The 16,208-nt window shown below is 47.6% G+C and overlaps 2 protein-coding genes across 4 annotated transcripts in view; both read left to right on the forward strand.

Moving 5' to 3' along the window:
- The first annotated feature begins 38 nt into the window (after window positions 1-38).
- Window positions 39-6,488, forward strand: Rhno1 (RAD9-HUS1-RAD1 interacting nuclear orphan 1). 2 transcript variants are annotated; one of them, XM_057780427.1, is made up of 3 exons: window positions 39-99; window positions 4,499-4,747; window positions 5,686-6,488. In XM_057780427.1, exons 2-3 carry the CDS (start codon window positions 4,583-4,585, stop codon window positions 6,229-6,231), a joined length of 711 nt encoding a protein of 236 aa, XP_057636410.1. In that variant the 5' UTR covers window positions 39-99; window positions 4,499-4,582; the 3' UTR covers window positions 6,232-6,488. The 2 variants fall into 2 exon arrangements, with proteins under 2 accessions (XP_057636410.1, XP_057636400.1); XM_057780417.1 differs by lacking the exon at window positions 39-99 and adding an exon at window positions 121-483.
- Window positions 6,489-8,678: 2,190 nt separating this feature from the next.
- Tulp3 (TUB like protein 3) overlaps window positions 8,679-16,208 on the forward strand; it is a 30,873-nt gene continuing 23,343 nt past the window's right edge. Inside the window, exon 1 of one of the 2 annotated variants that reach the window (XM_057773534.1) lies at window positions 8,679-8,773. In XM_057773534.1, coding sequence (XP_057629517.1) covers window positions 8,733-8,773 — 41 coding nt within the window. In that variant the 5' untranslated portion in view covers window positions 8,679-8,732. The remainder of the gene's footprint in view (window positions 8,774-16,208) is intronic. The other variant, XM_057773545.1, reaches the window with a different exon arrangement.

Genomic DNA, 16,208 nt, shown 5'->3' on the forward strand with positions numbered 1-16,208 from the left:
CACGTGACGGAGCGTCGCCAATCGGCACCGGCTTGTCTCCGGGTTCCGGCCCCGAACGCTCGGCGTCCGGAGGAGCGGCGGCCGCGGCCGGGAGGGCGGGTAAGGCGGTCTCCGGGGCTCGAGGGGCGGCGGGAGGGACGCGCGGGCGGCGGCCAGCGGGCGGCTCCGCCCCGGCTCTCCTAGGGAGCCTCCGTGGTCGACTTCCTTCCGGGGCAGCGCACGTCACTCAGCCGGTGGGCGACCCGCTCGGCCAGCCCTGGTCTCCGGTCCAGCCCTCGGTGCTGCGCGTCCCCGGCTGCGGGGTCGTGCCTTGCGGGGGCCCCGCCCCGTCCAGCCTCGAGGGAGACAGACTTTACGGAGCCGGAGACGCGGTGGCGGATCGGGGCTTCCCTTCCCGGGGCCCACCATCTGGTGGAGAGGGAGCACGGAATGAGATAAACAGACCGGTAGAATTCTAGCTGCGGAGGAACAAGTTAGAGGCGGGTAGGTTTTGTCTGATACAAGGTCTCCCCATGTGTAGAATTCTCGATCCTCGTGTCTCCGCCTTCGGAGTAGCTGAGGTCACCCCCTCGCAGCCTCGTATGACACTTGGAATATTTATTTTAATGAGAAAATCTTGGCTTAGGACAGGGAAGGCTCTTTTTATTTTTATTTTTTTAATTTAATGAACCGAGACGCGGTGTAAGATCTGTACCTTACTACACAGAAGGGTGGGAAACCGAAGTCGGCTTTGACTGTGAGTGCAAAGGCTGAAGGTCATGGGATTTGAACTAAGGCGCAGGAGTGCGATATGCTTTGAGACTGGAAGGCCTTCAGCCTTGTTGAGTTTTGTCCTTATCTAATAATTAAGGGAAGCCAATCAAGAGTTGTGTTATGCCCAAATCCGTGGGTTCCGACAAAAGCCAACAAAGGAGACCGAGTCCATATGTAAAAGCAAAGAGCCTTTATTTTAATCAAGTTTGCAAATTCGCTCTCTCCGCATGTCCAACATATTGGAATATCCAGAGAGCCCCGAGCTCAATTAGAATTGGGTTTTTAGGGGCTGGAGAGATAGCTCAGAGGTTAAGAGACTGCTCTTCGGTTCTGAGTTCGATTCCCAGCAACCACATGATGGCTCACGCCCATCTGTAATGAGATTTGGTGCCCTCTTCTGGCCTGCAGACACATATACAGACAGAACACTGTATACATAATGAATAAATAAATAAATAATAAATAAAATAAATACATCTTTTTAAAAAAAGAATTGGGTAAACTATTGAGACTCCAGACTCCATTTAAATTTATCGATGGCCAGAGTCCCAGGTGATAATGGTTGGAAGTAAAGAACTTCCTTTGGATGACCTGCCCAAACTTAGCTTTCATGGCTGACCCCCACATGAGCAGCTAGGCCTGTGGGCCATAACACTATTCCTGGGGTGAGACAAAAGGATCTCGAGTTAGAGGCCAGTCTGGACTGCAGAGTGAGACCCCATCTGAAAAATAAACTGGCCTGTAGTGGTGCAGGCTTTTAATCCCAACACCCAGAGACAGCAGGATCTCTGAAACTGAAGCCCGCCAAGGCTATATAGTAAGACACTGCCTCAAATAAAAGCAAGCAAAGGTTGAGCAGAAGTGAGTCAGAACCTGAGTTAACATTTTGGTTTGGGCACGTCTGTAGAGATTATCTACATTAGATTAAGGTGGGATAACTCCACCCTGAATGCGTATGCTCCCATCTTGTGAACTGGGGACCTGGACTCACTAAAATCGAGAAAACCAGCTGAGCACATTCATCTGCTTCCTGCCGGCTAAAGTGTGTGCCCAGCTGCCTTCAGGTCCCAGCTGCCACAACTGCCCCAACACAAGACTGTATGCAGGAACTGTGAGCCAGAATAGCCCTTTCTTCCTTAGCTTGCTTTCCTGGGGTATTGACGCCAGCAACAGAACAAGCACCTAGTACTGCGGACATGCCTTGTAACCCAGCACCTGGAGATGTCCGTACACAGTGAACGTGAAGCCAGCCTAGGGTGCGTGAGACCTTGTCTCAAAAATGTCAAAATAATTGTAAGAGGGCCGGTATATAGCCAAGGGCTATAGGCCTGAGGTTCAACATGAAAACCAAAAAGAATATATTTTCTTCAAAGTCATGCAAGGGTAGGGGAAACAGGTAGATAGAGATGGTCAGGAAGGAACCACCTGGGTGGTAAGTGCATTGGGCTCACTGTGTGACTCAGTTGGCTTTTTTTTATATTCCAGAGAATCTGTGGGGTGGGCATTTTTTTAAAAAATTTTGTTTTATGTGCATTGGTGTTTTGCCTACATGTATGTCTGTATGAGGATGTCAGGTACCCTAGAACTGGAGTTTCAAACAGTTGTGAGCTGCCATGTGGGTGCTGGGAATTGAACCCGTATACTCTGGGATAACAGCCACTGCTCTTAACTATTGAGCCATCTCTCCAGCCCCTTGGGTGATCACAAGCTTTGTCTGAAAATCTCTAGTGACTACTCACTCCAACTCCACACTCATTTGGCCTCACTGGCTCTCCTGACCCAGTGCTGACACCATGTTTAATCTTAGTGTTGTTGTTCATCCTTTAAAAAAGGACCTTAAAACACGGCTCACTGTGTATCCCCCTCACTGCCATGGAACTCACTGTGTAGACTAGGCTCCAGCTCACAGAATCTGCTTCCTGAGTGCTAGGATTTCAGATCTATTACCACACCTAGAGCCGGGCGGTGGTGGCGCACACCTTTAATCCCAGCACTCGGGAGGCAGAGGCAGGTGGATCTCTGTGAGTTTGAGGCCAGCCTGGTCTACAAGAGCTAGTTCCAGGACAGGAACCAAAAGCTACATAGAAACCCTGTCTCGAAAATCCAAAAAAAAAAAAAAAAAAAAAAAATGTTACCACACCTAGCTAGACATTCACAGCCTCCCAGATGCTGACATTATGTGTGAGTGATGTGGGAGAAGGGGAACACATGTGGGTATCAGAGGACATCTTTTGGAGTTTTTTTGTTTTGGAGGTTTTTTTTTTGGAGTTTTTTGTTTTGGAGGTTTTTTGGCCTTTGTGTATGTGTGTGTGTGTGTGTGTATGTGTGTGTGTGTGTGTGTGTGTGTGTGTGTGTGTGTGTGTGAGTTCTGGGGATCAAACTCAAACTCTCTGTTTCTTAGGCCTATTCTTTTTTTAAAAAATATTTATTTATTTATTATGCATACAATATTCTGTCTGTGTGTATGTCTGCAGGCCAGAAGAGGGCACCAGACCTCATTACAGATGGTTGTGAGCCACCATGTGGTTGCTGGGAATTGAACTCAGGACCTTTGGAAGAGCAGGAATGCTCTTAACCGCTGAGCCATCTCTCCAGCCCTAGGCCTATTCTTTTAACTGCTGATCATGTAATTCTCAAGACAGCTTTTGGGCTGTTTAAGGTTCCACGTAACTTAGGCTGGTGTAGAACTAGCCAAACTCCTTCCTGATCCTTCAGCCCCCCTAAGTGCTGAGATTATTGGCTGCATCACCATACCCAGTGTGGTTTGGTTTTGTTTTTGTTTGTTATTTTCTTTTTTTGTTTTGATTTTTGATTTTTTTGAGACAGGGTTTCTCTGTAGCTTTGGAGCCTGTCCTGGAACTAGCTCTTATAGACCATGCCGGCCTTGAACTCACAGAGATCCACCTGCCTCTGCCTCCCAAATGCTGGGATTAAAGGAGTGTGCCACCACTGCCTGGCTTTGTTTTGTTTTTTTCAAGACAGGGTTTCTCTGTATAACAGCTTTGACCTGGAAGACCTCGAACTCACAGAGGTCCTTCTACCTCTGCCTCCTGAGTGCTGGGATTAAAGGCCACCAACGCCTGGTCCCAATGAGACAAGGTTTTTCTGTGTAGCCCAGGCTAGACTTGAACTTCATCTATCCCAACTCTATTGGGATAATAAGTGTGTCCTGCCAGGCCCAGCTATAACCGTCATTGCATGTGGTGTTCCTCAGACTGTAGTGACCTTTCTGCTTTTTGCTTTTCCCAACTCTTCATTCCAGGTTAGGTGTCTTCCCACCCAGAAAGTCTTCTTTGAAGTGAGTGGAAGCAAACCATTATACTGAAGAGTAATTGTTTCCTTCTGTTAAATTCTCAGCTTCTTTCCATTTTTTCTTTTTTGCAGTACAGGGGGTTAAACTTGGCTTTATGCATTTTAGGCAAATGTACCTCTCCGCTGCAATCCCAGCTCCTCAAAACCAGGGACGTCTTTCTCGCTGCAGGTGTCCTCGGTGCTCAGTGACTTGATAAGTACTTGTCCATCTTTAATTCCTAGTGCTCAGCATGGCACAGTAAGTGAGTTCAGCAGGTGTTTACTGAATGAGTGTTGTTGAGATAATGTGTTTTGTGAGGTGCTATAGGAAGCTGTGTTTTCCCCCCAACCTGAGGACTGAACGGTAGTTTTTGGCAGATTGACCAGCACGTGTCATGAAGGATGGGGGAATCACCCACAAGATTTTCTCCCAGCTTTTGTTTCTTCTCTACAGGCATGGTTTGCAACTGGACCCCAGCCCAGACCAGGAAGGCAGCCTGCATCATGAGGTTACAAATTGCTCTTCCTTTACCTGTTGATGCCTCCCAAAAAGAGACAGCAAAGACAGTCACACAAAGCCCCGCTGCAATTCCATCATCAGCCACTGGAGGGCCCCAAACACCATGAATCTCTCCAGCGGCTCATTACCCACACTGTACGGGTGCCCAGCAAGCCCATTGATCAGGGCACCATCACTTCCTGGGTAGGTCCTTTGACCTTTACCGTGTTAGGCTTTTCAGAATACTAACTCTTCATCCTCGTGGAGCAGGGACAGGGAAGCAGATACTCTTTCTGGTTGTGGTAACCTGACCTATCTAATTTCCTTAGTTCAGATCAGAATACATGTTATATGAAACTGGAGTCTTCCCTGCCAGGTTCTTCTGAAAAAGTTTTGAGTGACTATTTCACTACCCAGTAGCTGGGTGAAGAAACCAGAAAAATGGCAAGCTTCTAAATGAGATTATTTCCTGTAACTCACGTGGGAAGTACTAGGTATTCTATGGTTGAATGAGCTGAACATTAGGGAGAAAATCCTACAAAAATGGCATTATGAGGCACACCTGTAATCCTAGCATTTGGGAGGCTGAGGCAGAAGGCCAGCCTGGACTGCATGGGAAGATTGTCTTAAAACGTGGGGGGGGGGGGCGGGGATCCATAAGCACTGATTGGGTAAACGTGCAGTACTAGACTCCTTTTCTGAGCACTGTCTCACTTCCTAGTTCTTGTGGCTGCCATTCACTGTTTGCCAGGCACTCTGCTGGACGTTGGGGATGAGTCTGGGTCCCTGCCCTGTTGAGGGCTTTGTTCCGCTGAGGTCTGAACTGCTGAGTGTGCTGAGCGTGCTAAGTGTGGGTTCTACCCCCAGGATCCTTCCAGCCCTGCTCTCGTGAAGTTTAACAACAGACAGTTAAATAGCCATAGCGGTGTCGTGTGGTGACGGAAACACCTTATCTCCTCTCTGAAAGGCAGAGGACAGAGAAACCAAAGCTGTTTTCTTCTTAGTGCCTCACAGAGCTGGTTGGCTTGGGGTCCTTTCGCTATAGCGAATCCTCATGATTCTGAACAAAAATGAAGGATTCTGCTCACTGGATAGTTTCTCTGGTAGTTGACCCACCGCCCTTTTTGTCTTTTTATGCACAGGTCTTACCTCAGTTTGATAAAACAGCCGAAAGCCAGCTTCCAGCACACCGGAAACGCCGCCCCCAAGACCACACAAAACAGTTAACGCGAAGATCTACCTGCAAGTTCCCACGGCTAACCTTCGAGAGTCCACGGGCTTCCAGTTCAGAGACAGTGCTTTCCTTGAACAGAGAAGAGCCCTGCCAGTCAGAAAAGGACACCCCCAGAAGGCCTTTAGTGCCACTGCTCAGTCCCCAGAGCTGTGGGGAGCTGTCAGTGCGCACACCTCAAAGCTTACCTCATGTGTTCATACCCCCTGATATCCAGACCCCGGGGTCGTCTGTGAGAGAAGAACCCGCTTCCCCGGATCAGAAGGAAAACAGTCTTCCAGGCTGCATCCTGGGCCCCGGAGCTCCCAACAGCCCAGAGCCTGGACCTGTTCTGGTCAAGGACACCCCTGAGGAGAAGTATGGGTTAAAGGTCACGTGGAGGCGCAGAAGGCACCTGTTTGCCTACCTCAAGGAGAGAGGGAAGCTGGACAAGAGCCAGTTCCTCGTGAAGATGTGACTGGATGTCACAGGCGTCGTCTCAGCTGCTGATCGCCCTCATTCCCAGCCTCACATCTCTGGCTTGAAAGGGCGACTTGGAGAGAGCACCAGAGGGAGGAGGACTTAGCTGCAGGTCTGGAGCTGGAATACGGTTTCTAGATTTGCTGGTTAAGCCCCTCATATGAGGAAGAGTTGGATTTAGTGTCACGAATTGTTGGTAACTGTTTGAACCTCTAGAGTACCTTGCACTGTTTACAGTGTTTGTAAATAAATGACTGTTCCGTGTGTCTAGAGACCCCGCTTTTGTCCTGTCTATCAAAGCTCTGTGCTGGTAGTCTTTTGTCCCAAACTTAATTCTTTCTGTATTTTTTGTTGCTGATCACGAGGCTCAAAGACAGCGTCCACTGATGGAGAAAATCAGAGTGGTTGGCAGCTGCCTTTACAGCTGTGACTTTTCTGTCCAAAGATCCACAACCCTGTGTTCATGAGTACAGTGGGGTCAAGGGAGGTTTGTGTTTTGAGATTGTGTTTACAGTGAAAAATATGCCAGCAGAGCGGTGGTGGCGCATGCATTTAATCCCAGCACTCAGAAGGCAGAGCCAGGTGTATCTCTGTGAGTTCAAGGCCAGCCTGGTCTACAGACTGAGTTCCAGGACAGGCACCAAAGCTACAGAGAAACCTTGTCTCAAAAATAAAAAAACAAAACAAAACAAAGCCAATATTATATCATATGGTGAGGAAGTGGGGAAGTGGATTCTTCTTTCTTTTTTTGGTCTGTTTTTGTTTTTTGAGACAGTTTTGCTGTGTAGCCCTGGCTGTCCTGGAACACTCTGTAGACCAGGCTGGCCTCACAGAGTTCCACCTGTCTCTCAAATGCTGGGATTAAAGGCATGCACCACCACTGCCAGGCTGGGAATGGAATCTTTTTTTTTAAAGATTTATTTATTATGTATACAGTGTTCTGCCTGCATGTATGACTCCAGGCCAGAAGAGGGCACCAGATCTCATTACAGATGGTTGTGAGCCATCATGTGGTTGCTGGGAATTGAACTCCAGACCTCTGGAAGAGCAGCCAGTGCTCTTAGCCTCTGAGCCATCTCTCCAACCCCATAATGGATTCGTATAGTAACTGTGTGTACATAAAGTAGAACATTACCTCTGCTAACAAGTGCCTCAGTGGTCCTATTGCCCATACACATAGCGTCTCTTTCAGCTCTTCTCATTTAACACCCAGCCACTCTGGGCCAAGCTTATGCTACCCTTTATATGGGTGAGAATTTTTTTATATATTATTCCTTGGGGGTTTTTGGATTTATTTATTCATGTATATGTGTGCTCTGTCTTCATGCACAGAATCAGAGGCATCAGATCCCACTATGGCTGTGAGCCACCTGTGTGGTTGCTGGGAATTGAACTCATAACCTCTGGGAGAGTAGTAAAGTGCTCCTAACCACTGAGCCATCTCTCCCGCCCCCATGGGTGAGAATTTGAAGTGCAAAAAATGAAGCAATCCAGGGAGGGGACTAAGTGAGTGCAATGTTCTAGTCTATGTACTGTATTTCCTAGATTTCAAAAGTTAATTCCTGGGGCCTGGAGAGGTGGCTCGGTGGTTATGAGTCTCGGATGTCCAGAAGGCACAGGTTCTGACAGCCTTGGCTACCAGGGATGCATATGGTATGCAGACATACATGTAGGCAAACCATCCACACACACAAAATAATAGCCTGGGACTTGGTGGTGCATGCCTGTAATTCCTGCACTAGGGGGCAGAGGCAGTCTATAGTGAGATCTTGTCTCTGAATAAAATACTTTTTTTTAAAAAAAAAAAAAATTTTTAAGTGAAAATTTGGATCCAATATCAATGTGGTAACTTCGACCTTACTAACCAAGTCTACATGTAGTAGGTCTGGTCAGAAAGTCCTATAGGGACCAGAACCGGCCAGGAACTGATGCCTGGAGGCATGAATTCACTGCAGAGGGCAGGTTTAGCAGCCACCCTTATGGGTCAAGGATATGCGAAGACAGTCCCCACGTAGGGGTCCCTCAGTCGTTTAGGAAAGAGGGCTGGTGTAGAAGGGCATCCCGGAGCGGGTCAGACTTTGAGGCTTCTGGTGGCAGAAGTTCACAAATCCCTGAACCACAACCCTGGCAGCCACTCTGGGTGTTCTCCTCGCTACAGCGCGGTTCTGGGAGTGGCTCTGTGGGAGGCGGCCGCTGACTGGAGCAGCTGGAGACACCCCGAGGGTCAGCTGGGTCCCAGCCCTGGGTGCGGGGGTGGGAGCTGCACCCCGTTCCGGCGCACGCGCCTTCGCCTCCCGGTGTCTCCCGCCCCCTGGAAACCCTCCAGCATCGCGGCTGGCGCCATTAGCCAGTGAGAAAGGAGCGGCGGGCACTGGACCAATGGGCGTCGGCGACAGTGCGGGGTGTGGTTGCCAGGGGCTGGGCCCGGCCTCCTCCATCCTCTCCAGCCCGGCGGCCGCAAGTCGGGGTCTGGACTCTGATGCCACCGGCCGAGCGGGTATGGAGGCGGCGCGCTGCGCACCGGGACCTCGCGCGGACAGGTCAGGGGCGGGGGCCAGAGTGGCAGAGGGGCGGGGAGGGGTCTCCCGGCTGGGCGGGCGAGGACCGGGACCAGATCGGGGCTCCAAGCTGGGCAGGCGCTGAGCATCCCGCGCCGCCAGCACACTCTCGTGCCGCTCCCTTGGAGTTTGCCCCGAACCAGCTCGCCCTGCTCCCCCAGGGTCTCCGATTTCCTCACTCGCAGTGCGTTCTCCCTTTACCGTGTCTCTCTGGAGCAGAGTCAAAAGTGAGGTGGAACGAGGTCCCTCCCGGGAGTCGAAGCGGAAGGTCGCGGGTGATGGTTAATTGGTTCCAAGGCCGTTGCTTTTGGCAGTCATTGCGGAATTCTGGAACGGAGTGCGAGGACTGAAAATGCAAAACTGCTCTTTTCTTTTTTTCTATCTGCCCCCCCCCCCCGCCGGCTTTCCTTTCTTCCTTTGAGTTCCATAGTTCTTTCTCTTAGTTAAGCTCCGTCTTAGTTTAGACTGTTCCATACCTCTTGTTTGTGCCCCCTCTTTCTCTGCCGAGACCCCTCTTTTTGCCCGGTCCACAGGGTGAGCCTGGGAAATCAAATGGGTTGCAGTCTCAAGACTGTTCCTTTCTCGTCAGCTAGGCTAACGAAAAGTTAATGGGTGTGTGTGTGTGTGTGTGTGTGTGTGTGAAATCATTGGCTCAAAACTTTGACATTGTCTGAGAATTGAAACCAAACATTTCAACTACATTCTTCGTTTACCATCCCATCACCACAGCAAATAAAGACTGGGCGTGTAAGGATTTAGTCTGATGTTTAAAGTAGTATTTAACTGATTCGAAACCATCTTTTTAAAAAAGTCACAAAGACGTTGGAGTATATATAATATCCCCCCTCCTCCAATGTCGATCTGAGGCGGACTAGGCTCGCCTCAGACTTGGTAATGAGGGTGACTTTGAACTTCGGATCCTCTACTTCTGACTGGGCTGTTTTGGTCTTTCATCAAGTAAATTCTACAAACATGATAGCTGTTCTCAAATTTGTTTACACCCTCCCCGTTTTGAGAACAACAAAATATATATATATATATATATATATATATATATATATATATATATATATATATATTTGCAAGTATAGGATCGGGTTATTTAAAGTTGGTATTCAGTGTCTCTGTTTAAGACGTTCGCGGACGTGGGGGTGGGGGGTGCTCGTTTTTTAATCCTAACACGCAGGAGCCAGAGGCAGGCGGATCTCTCTTAGTTCCCGGCCAGCTGGTCTACAGAGTGAGTTCCAGGACAGCCAGGGCTACACAGTGAAAGACTGTCTTGGGGCAGGGGGGAGGATTTAGTTTTATGAATTTAGAGAAGTAAATTTTATGGGGCTATGGTTTTTATTCCTTTCTGTTGTTTTGCCTTTTTGTTTGTTTTGTCTTGAGACGGGTCTTATGTAGCCTTGGTCAGACTGGAACTCTCCACCTAAACCAGGCTGGCCTCTAACTCATTTAGGGCTGTCTGCCTCAGCTTCCTATGACTCGTGATTTTAGGGAACAAGAAGGACTTGACTCTGAAATTGGGGCCAGGTGGCAGCTGTTTCTTTCTTCTTCTGCACTTGAACCTTAAAGGTGTAATTTTAAGGTTTCCCCTCCTCTCCGATATTTTCTTCCAAAGAAGCCAGCTCTTTAATTTTCAGTTGTCATCAAAGGGGACTGTTTGAGTCACGGTTTCTCCTGCCCTAGGTAGGAGACAATGTAGCTTTTGCCACTCTTTAGCTCATCTCTTGCTAAAAGGGGGTACACGTCTGGCTTTTAGGTAGTTGTTAATATTGAGAGAGGAGGGGGGACTAACTCTCAGGGTAATCCAGTATCCAGGCTGGCCCCACACTCGAAACCCTTCTGCCCTAGCCTGCCAAGAGTCTCGTATGGGCATGGGTCACCAGGCCTGGGTGTACTCCTGTCCTGTCCTGGTGTAACACTTTCTTGTTTTGTTGTGTTTTCAAGGTGGTCTTGTGTAACTTGGGTTTACCTTGAACTCTTAATGTTCTGTTACCACCTCCCTGCTGCCAGGATCACAGGTACCAAAGATAGAAGCCAGGGCTTCGAGCTTAACTCGTTTTATAAAAAAAAGTTAGTTATTATTGCCGGGCATGGTGCTCACATACCTTTCGTCCCCGTATGTGAGAGGCAGAGGCAGGCAGATCTCTGTGAGTTCAGGCCAGCCTGACCTACATAGTATATCTAATTTTTTTAAAAAAGTTATTTATTATTATTAATGAATGGTGGTGGGTGTTATAACATAAATATGGAAGTCAAAAGACAATCTGTGAAGTGAGTTTTGGGTCTGGGGAGGAAACTCTAGTCACCAGGTCTGCATGTCAAGCACCTTCACTGCTGAGCCATCTTTCCAGTTCCTAGACTCTTGATGAAAGACTTGAATACAGATCTCCTGGTGTTAATGCCTTTAGTTGTATGGGTAACAGCTAACCTTTAACTTTCCTGTGATTTTCTCCCTTTGACTTATGTAGCTGTTTGGCTGACTTGTCTTTCAACAAAGCAGAGAGTATTAACAAGCCAATTTCAACTATTCTCCTTTTGTTGGAAACTGGAGATAGACTGTAAAACCACACTCAGGAACTTTGCTGAGCCGAGACAGTTTGTAGACTCATTGGTATGTGTTGGTATGCCCGGTATGGTTGTGCATAGCTGCAAGTTTAGAGTCAGCTTGGACTACATAGTGAGCCCCAGGCCAACCAGAGCTACACAGGGAGACCGTATCTTTTTTTTTTTTTTTTTTTTTTACTTTTATAATGATTCTTTGTGGATTTCACAGCATGTGTTCTGATCCCACTTATTTCCCCGTCCCCTCGCATCCACCCTCTGCCCATGTAACGCATCCCAAAACAAAACCAAATTTAAAAGAAAAACCAAACAAAATAAACAAAACAGAGAGAGAAAAAAATAAACAAAACAAAACAGAGAGAGAGAAGAATCTCGTGTGGAAACTGCAGTGTGTTCCCTTGAGTCACAGTTTACCGTGAAGTCCATTCATCTTTATTTGCAAGTGTTCATGGCTGCAATCATTGATCTGGCTTGGTCCAAGCCTCTGGCTTCTGCTACGCCACCTGCCACCGATAATGGGATCTCACTGGGGCTCCTCTTGGATGTTCTGTTGTTGCCTTGTGTTGGGGAGATCCCGTTGTTTTGGATCTGTAGGTTCGTTCCCTTCACATGCTCCAGCAGATCACAGGTGGGGTGAGTGTTGGACAACTCATAACATAGCTGTGGCTCTGGGCCTGGGTGGTAGCTGGGTTGGTTAGCCGCCAGCTTTCCCTCCTGGTCGCTCTCCAGCACCGCCCTGCTGAGTTCACCCAGTGCAGCCTACAAGGAGCAGGGCCAGTAGGGAGACCCTAGCTTAGCCCTCTCCACAAATGTAATTTCCCTTTAGAAATAAAATTTGAAAGCTTGGTGTGGCCTCTATCCCAGTGCTGTGGCATCCCTGGGGCTCTTGGCTATCAGCCATCTCCAGGTTCAGTGTGAAACCCTGACTCCAACATGTATTCATAGTTACACACACACACACACACACGGGGGGGGGGGGACAAACAGAGAGACAAAGAGAAACACCAGGATCAGGAGTTCATCAAGGTCATGATGTTTGGCTACTTAGCAAATTCAAGGCCAGCTTGGGCTGCGTGAGACCCTAACTTAAAAGGAGCCCCTCCCCAGACTAGAGCGATGACTTCACTGATTAAGAGCACTTATTGCTCTTACAGAACACCTGTGTTCAGATCCCAGCACACATGTAGTGGCTCACAGTCATCTATAACTATAGTTCTTAGGGACCCAAAGCCTCCTTCTGGCCTCCTCAGAGACTTGGAGCACGGACACACAGACAAAACACTCATACACATAAAATAAGATGGAAAGGAAAAAGGAAAGAAAATTTGAATACTCTTGACTGGAAACTATGCCTTGCCTAGTTTTGTCAACAGTGCCTACCGTGCATGGCAGGTAGGGTTTGTTGGTTGGTTGGTTGGTTGGTTGGTTTGTTTATGGCGAAGGGCACAGCCAACCTAAACAGGAAAGAATATCCTGTAACAGGTTCCTTCTTGCCAGAGTCCTTTGCTCTAAGCAGAACGGTTTCTGGCTCCTTAGACTTTCCTGTGGAAACACTACCGTTTTCTTGGCCTTGGTGCCCATTGAAAGAACAAGTTAATGTTTGTTCTTAGCAGAGCAGTGAGAATGTTTGAATTGAATCTTCTGGGGAGGATCCGGAGCTGTGTCCAGCTGGGTGTTGGTTGGCTGGAGGGCCTAGATAATTCCTTTAGTTCCTCTGCTGGAGACCAGCTCCACCAGAGAGCTGGGGCCTCTGACAAGCCACAGTCCCTTGGAAGTTGGTTCACCAGGGGTAATTTTCTGTTCCACATAATCTTGACTGCCTTGTCAAGCATTGTTCCTGGGCTTTTTGGTGTTTGTTTGTTTTCTTTTTTAAATTTTTTTTTTATTTTTAATTATGTGTATGTACATGTCTGTGCAAGTTCTTAAGGAGGCCAGAGGAGTCAGAACCCCCTGGTGCTAAAGTTACAGCCTGATATAGGTACTGGGAAAGAGAACTCAACTTGGGTCGTCTGTAAGAGCTATACATGGTACTTTTAAATCTCTCCAGCCCCAAATCCTGCGTGTGTGCAATGGAGTCTCACTGTATAGATCAGGCTGGTCTATAACCCCTTCTTAAAAAGTTACTACATTTATTTCTTTGTTGCATGTGTTGGGGCGGCAGTTGAGGCTGGAGGACCACCTGTGGGAATCTGTTCCTCCTTCCGCCACGTGGTCCCAAGGATTGCTTTAGCCACTGGCTATTGCACTGACCTAGACCTGATCATAAACTTCTAAGCCATGTGTCTCAACCTCCCCAGTCCTGGGATTGCACTTGTTAGCCACCATGTCCTGCAAGATATACCCTCTCCCCCTTTTTAAAAAAGATTTATTTATTTTAGCTGGGCAGTGGTGATACACACCTTTAATCTCAGCACTCAGGAGGAAGAGGCAGGTAGAGATCCCTGAGTTTGAGGCTATCCTGGTCTACAGAGTTCCTGGATAGCCAGGGCTACACAGAGAACCCTTATCTTGAACCCTCCCCGCCAAAAAAATATTTATTTTTATTTCATTTACATTGGTGCTTTTTCTGCATGCATGTCTGTGTGAAGATGCTAGGTCCTCTGGAACTGGAGTTACAGACAGTTGTGAGCTGCCTTGTGGGTGCTGGGAATTAAACCCAGGTCCTCTGGAAGAACAGCCAGTGCTCTTAACCACTGAGCCATCTCTCCAGCCCCTGCAAGATATACCTTTGGCATATGAATTACAATGATAAGTTTTAAGATTTTTTTCATTGGGCTAGAGAGATGGCTCAGCAGTTAAGAGCATTTCCTGCTCTTCCAAAGGTCCTGAGTTCAATTCCCGGCAACCACATGGTAACTCACAACCATCTGTAATGAGGTCTGGTGCCCTCTTCTGGCCTGCATACATACACACAGACAGAATATTGTATACATAATAAATAATAAATAAATATTAAAAAAAAAAAAAGAAGCCGGGCGGTGGTGGCACACGCCTTTAATCTCAGCACTTGGGAGACAGAGGCAGGCAGATCTCTGTGAGTTTGAGACCAGCTTGGTCTACAAGTTCCAGGACAGGCTCAAAAACCACAGAGAAACCCTGTCTCGAAAAATAAATAAATAAATAATAATAAAAAAAAAAGAATTAAAAAAAAAAGATTTTTTTCATTAACAGTATATAGGAAATTTTCGCAGAGGCTTCTGAAAAATTAAACCATTGCTGTTTATTAATTAGCCTTGCAGGGGAAAGCGCCAATAGATTTCAATAAGTTAGATGAAGACTGTAGTCTGATAGAGGATGGATTGTTTTCCTGTTGGAACATAGTGAGAGTTTCTTGTGGTGATTCACTGTGTTCAGAAAACTGAAGGCTAAAGTAGGGAGGGACTTTTTTTTTTTTTGGTTTTTCAAGACAGGGTTTCTCTGTGGCTTTGGAGCCTGTCCTGGAACTAGCTCTTGTAGACCAGGCTGGCCTCGAACTCACAGAGATCCGCCTGCCTCTGCCTCCCAAGTGCTGGGATTAAAGGCATGCGCCACCACCGCCCGGCCCATGCTTACCCTTTTAAGTGGCCGAAGAAAGCAAAGGAGGAAGCCAGGGGACAGGGAGGAAGCTGGTGTCCTGGAAGTGGGCAGTTTAACTGCATCTCCCGGTTATTGTCATGATAGATTTCAACTCATCACCACTAACAGACCTGTACACGGTTTGCTTGAGACATCAAACCAAAGTTTGCTTTTAAAAAGTATTTTTTATTGTTGGACAGTACGGGAGGCAGAGGCAGGAGGATCTCTGGGAGTTCGAGGGTGGCCTGGTCCATAAGAGCTAGTTCTGGGACAGTCTAAAGCTACAGAGAAACTGTGTCTCGAAACCAAAACAACAACAAAAATATCATAAAATAAAACCCTACAAAAAGCATAATCATCACCCTCTCTTGAAGTTACTGTTTTGGTTTTTTTTGTAGTTAGTCAAGATAATCAGAAGATTCTTCCTGATAGGGTTTTCATTCTAGCTTCTATATTCTTACTCTCCTTCTCTCTCTCTTCTCTCTCATTTAAGACATGCATGACTTAAACTTTAATTTAAATGATCTATGCTCTGTACACCGCGCACCATTTACAAGACTGAGTCAGGTTAGAAAGTCCTGCTGTTTAAGTCCCTTTTGAACTCTGCTTGTCTTTGAACATTCCAAGTCTTCTGACTGCTGTGCGGGTCAGTGAAGGGCTCGGCAGATCGTTGTTTTGGAAGCTGATCTGCCATAGTGAAAACAGGAATTCCCAGAGAAGCGCAGAGTATTTCTCCCAACACCACAGCTGTAGCGTAAGCACAGCATAAAAGATGCCGATGAGAGGCGAGGGCACCCAGATGCCTGTGTTGGCACCAGCCGCACCTACTCCCCAGAAGAGCTCTGCTCCAAGTCCTTTAAAAAATATGTATTTTAGTTTTATGTGTGTGGATGTTTTGCACGCATGTATGTCTGTGTACCATGTGAGTGCCTGGTGTCTGCAGAGGTCGCAAGAGGGAGGGCACTGGGTCTTCTGGAACTGAAACAGGTGGTTGTGAGCCACCATGTGGTTGTTGGGAACTGAACCTGGGTCCTCTATAAAAGCAGCAAGTGCTCTTAACCACAGAGCCATCTCTGCAGCCTCTCAGAGCCCTTCTTGAGCTTGTCCTGGAGCTCATTAATAGCAATAATGGCATTGGGTTTCTGATTTCCAGCCTATACAGCAACTTTTCCAATATATCTTCATGTTAAAAAGCACTATTAGCCGGGCGGTGGTGGCACGCGCTTTAATCCCTGCACAGGGAGGCAGAGGCAGGTGGAGCTCTGTAAGTTCAAGGCTAGTCTAGTCCACAAAC

This window comes from Chionomys nivalis, chromosome 1 (genome assembly GCF_950005125.1).
Source record: "Chionomys nivalis chromosome 1, mChiNiv1.1, whole genome shotgun sequence".
NCBI lineage: Eukaryota > Metazoa > Chordata > Mammalia > Rodentia > Cricetidae > Chionomys > Chionomys nivalis.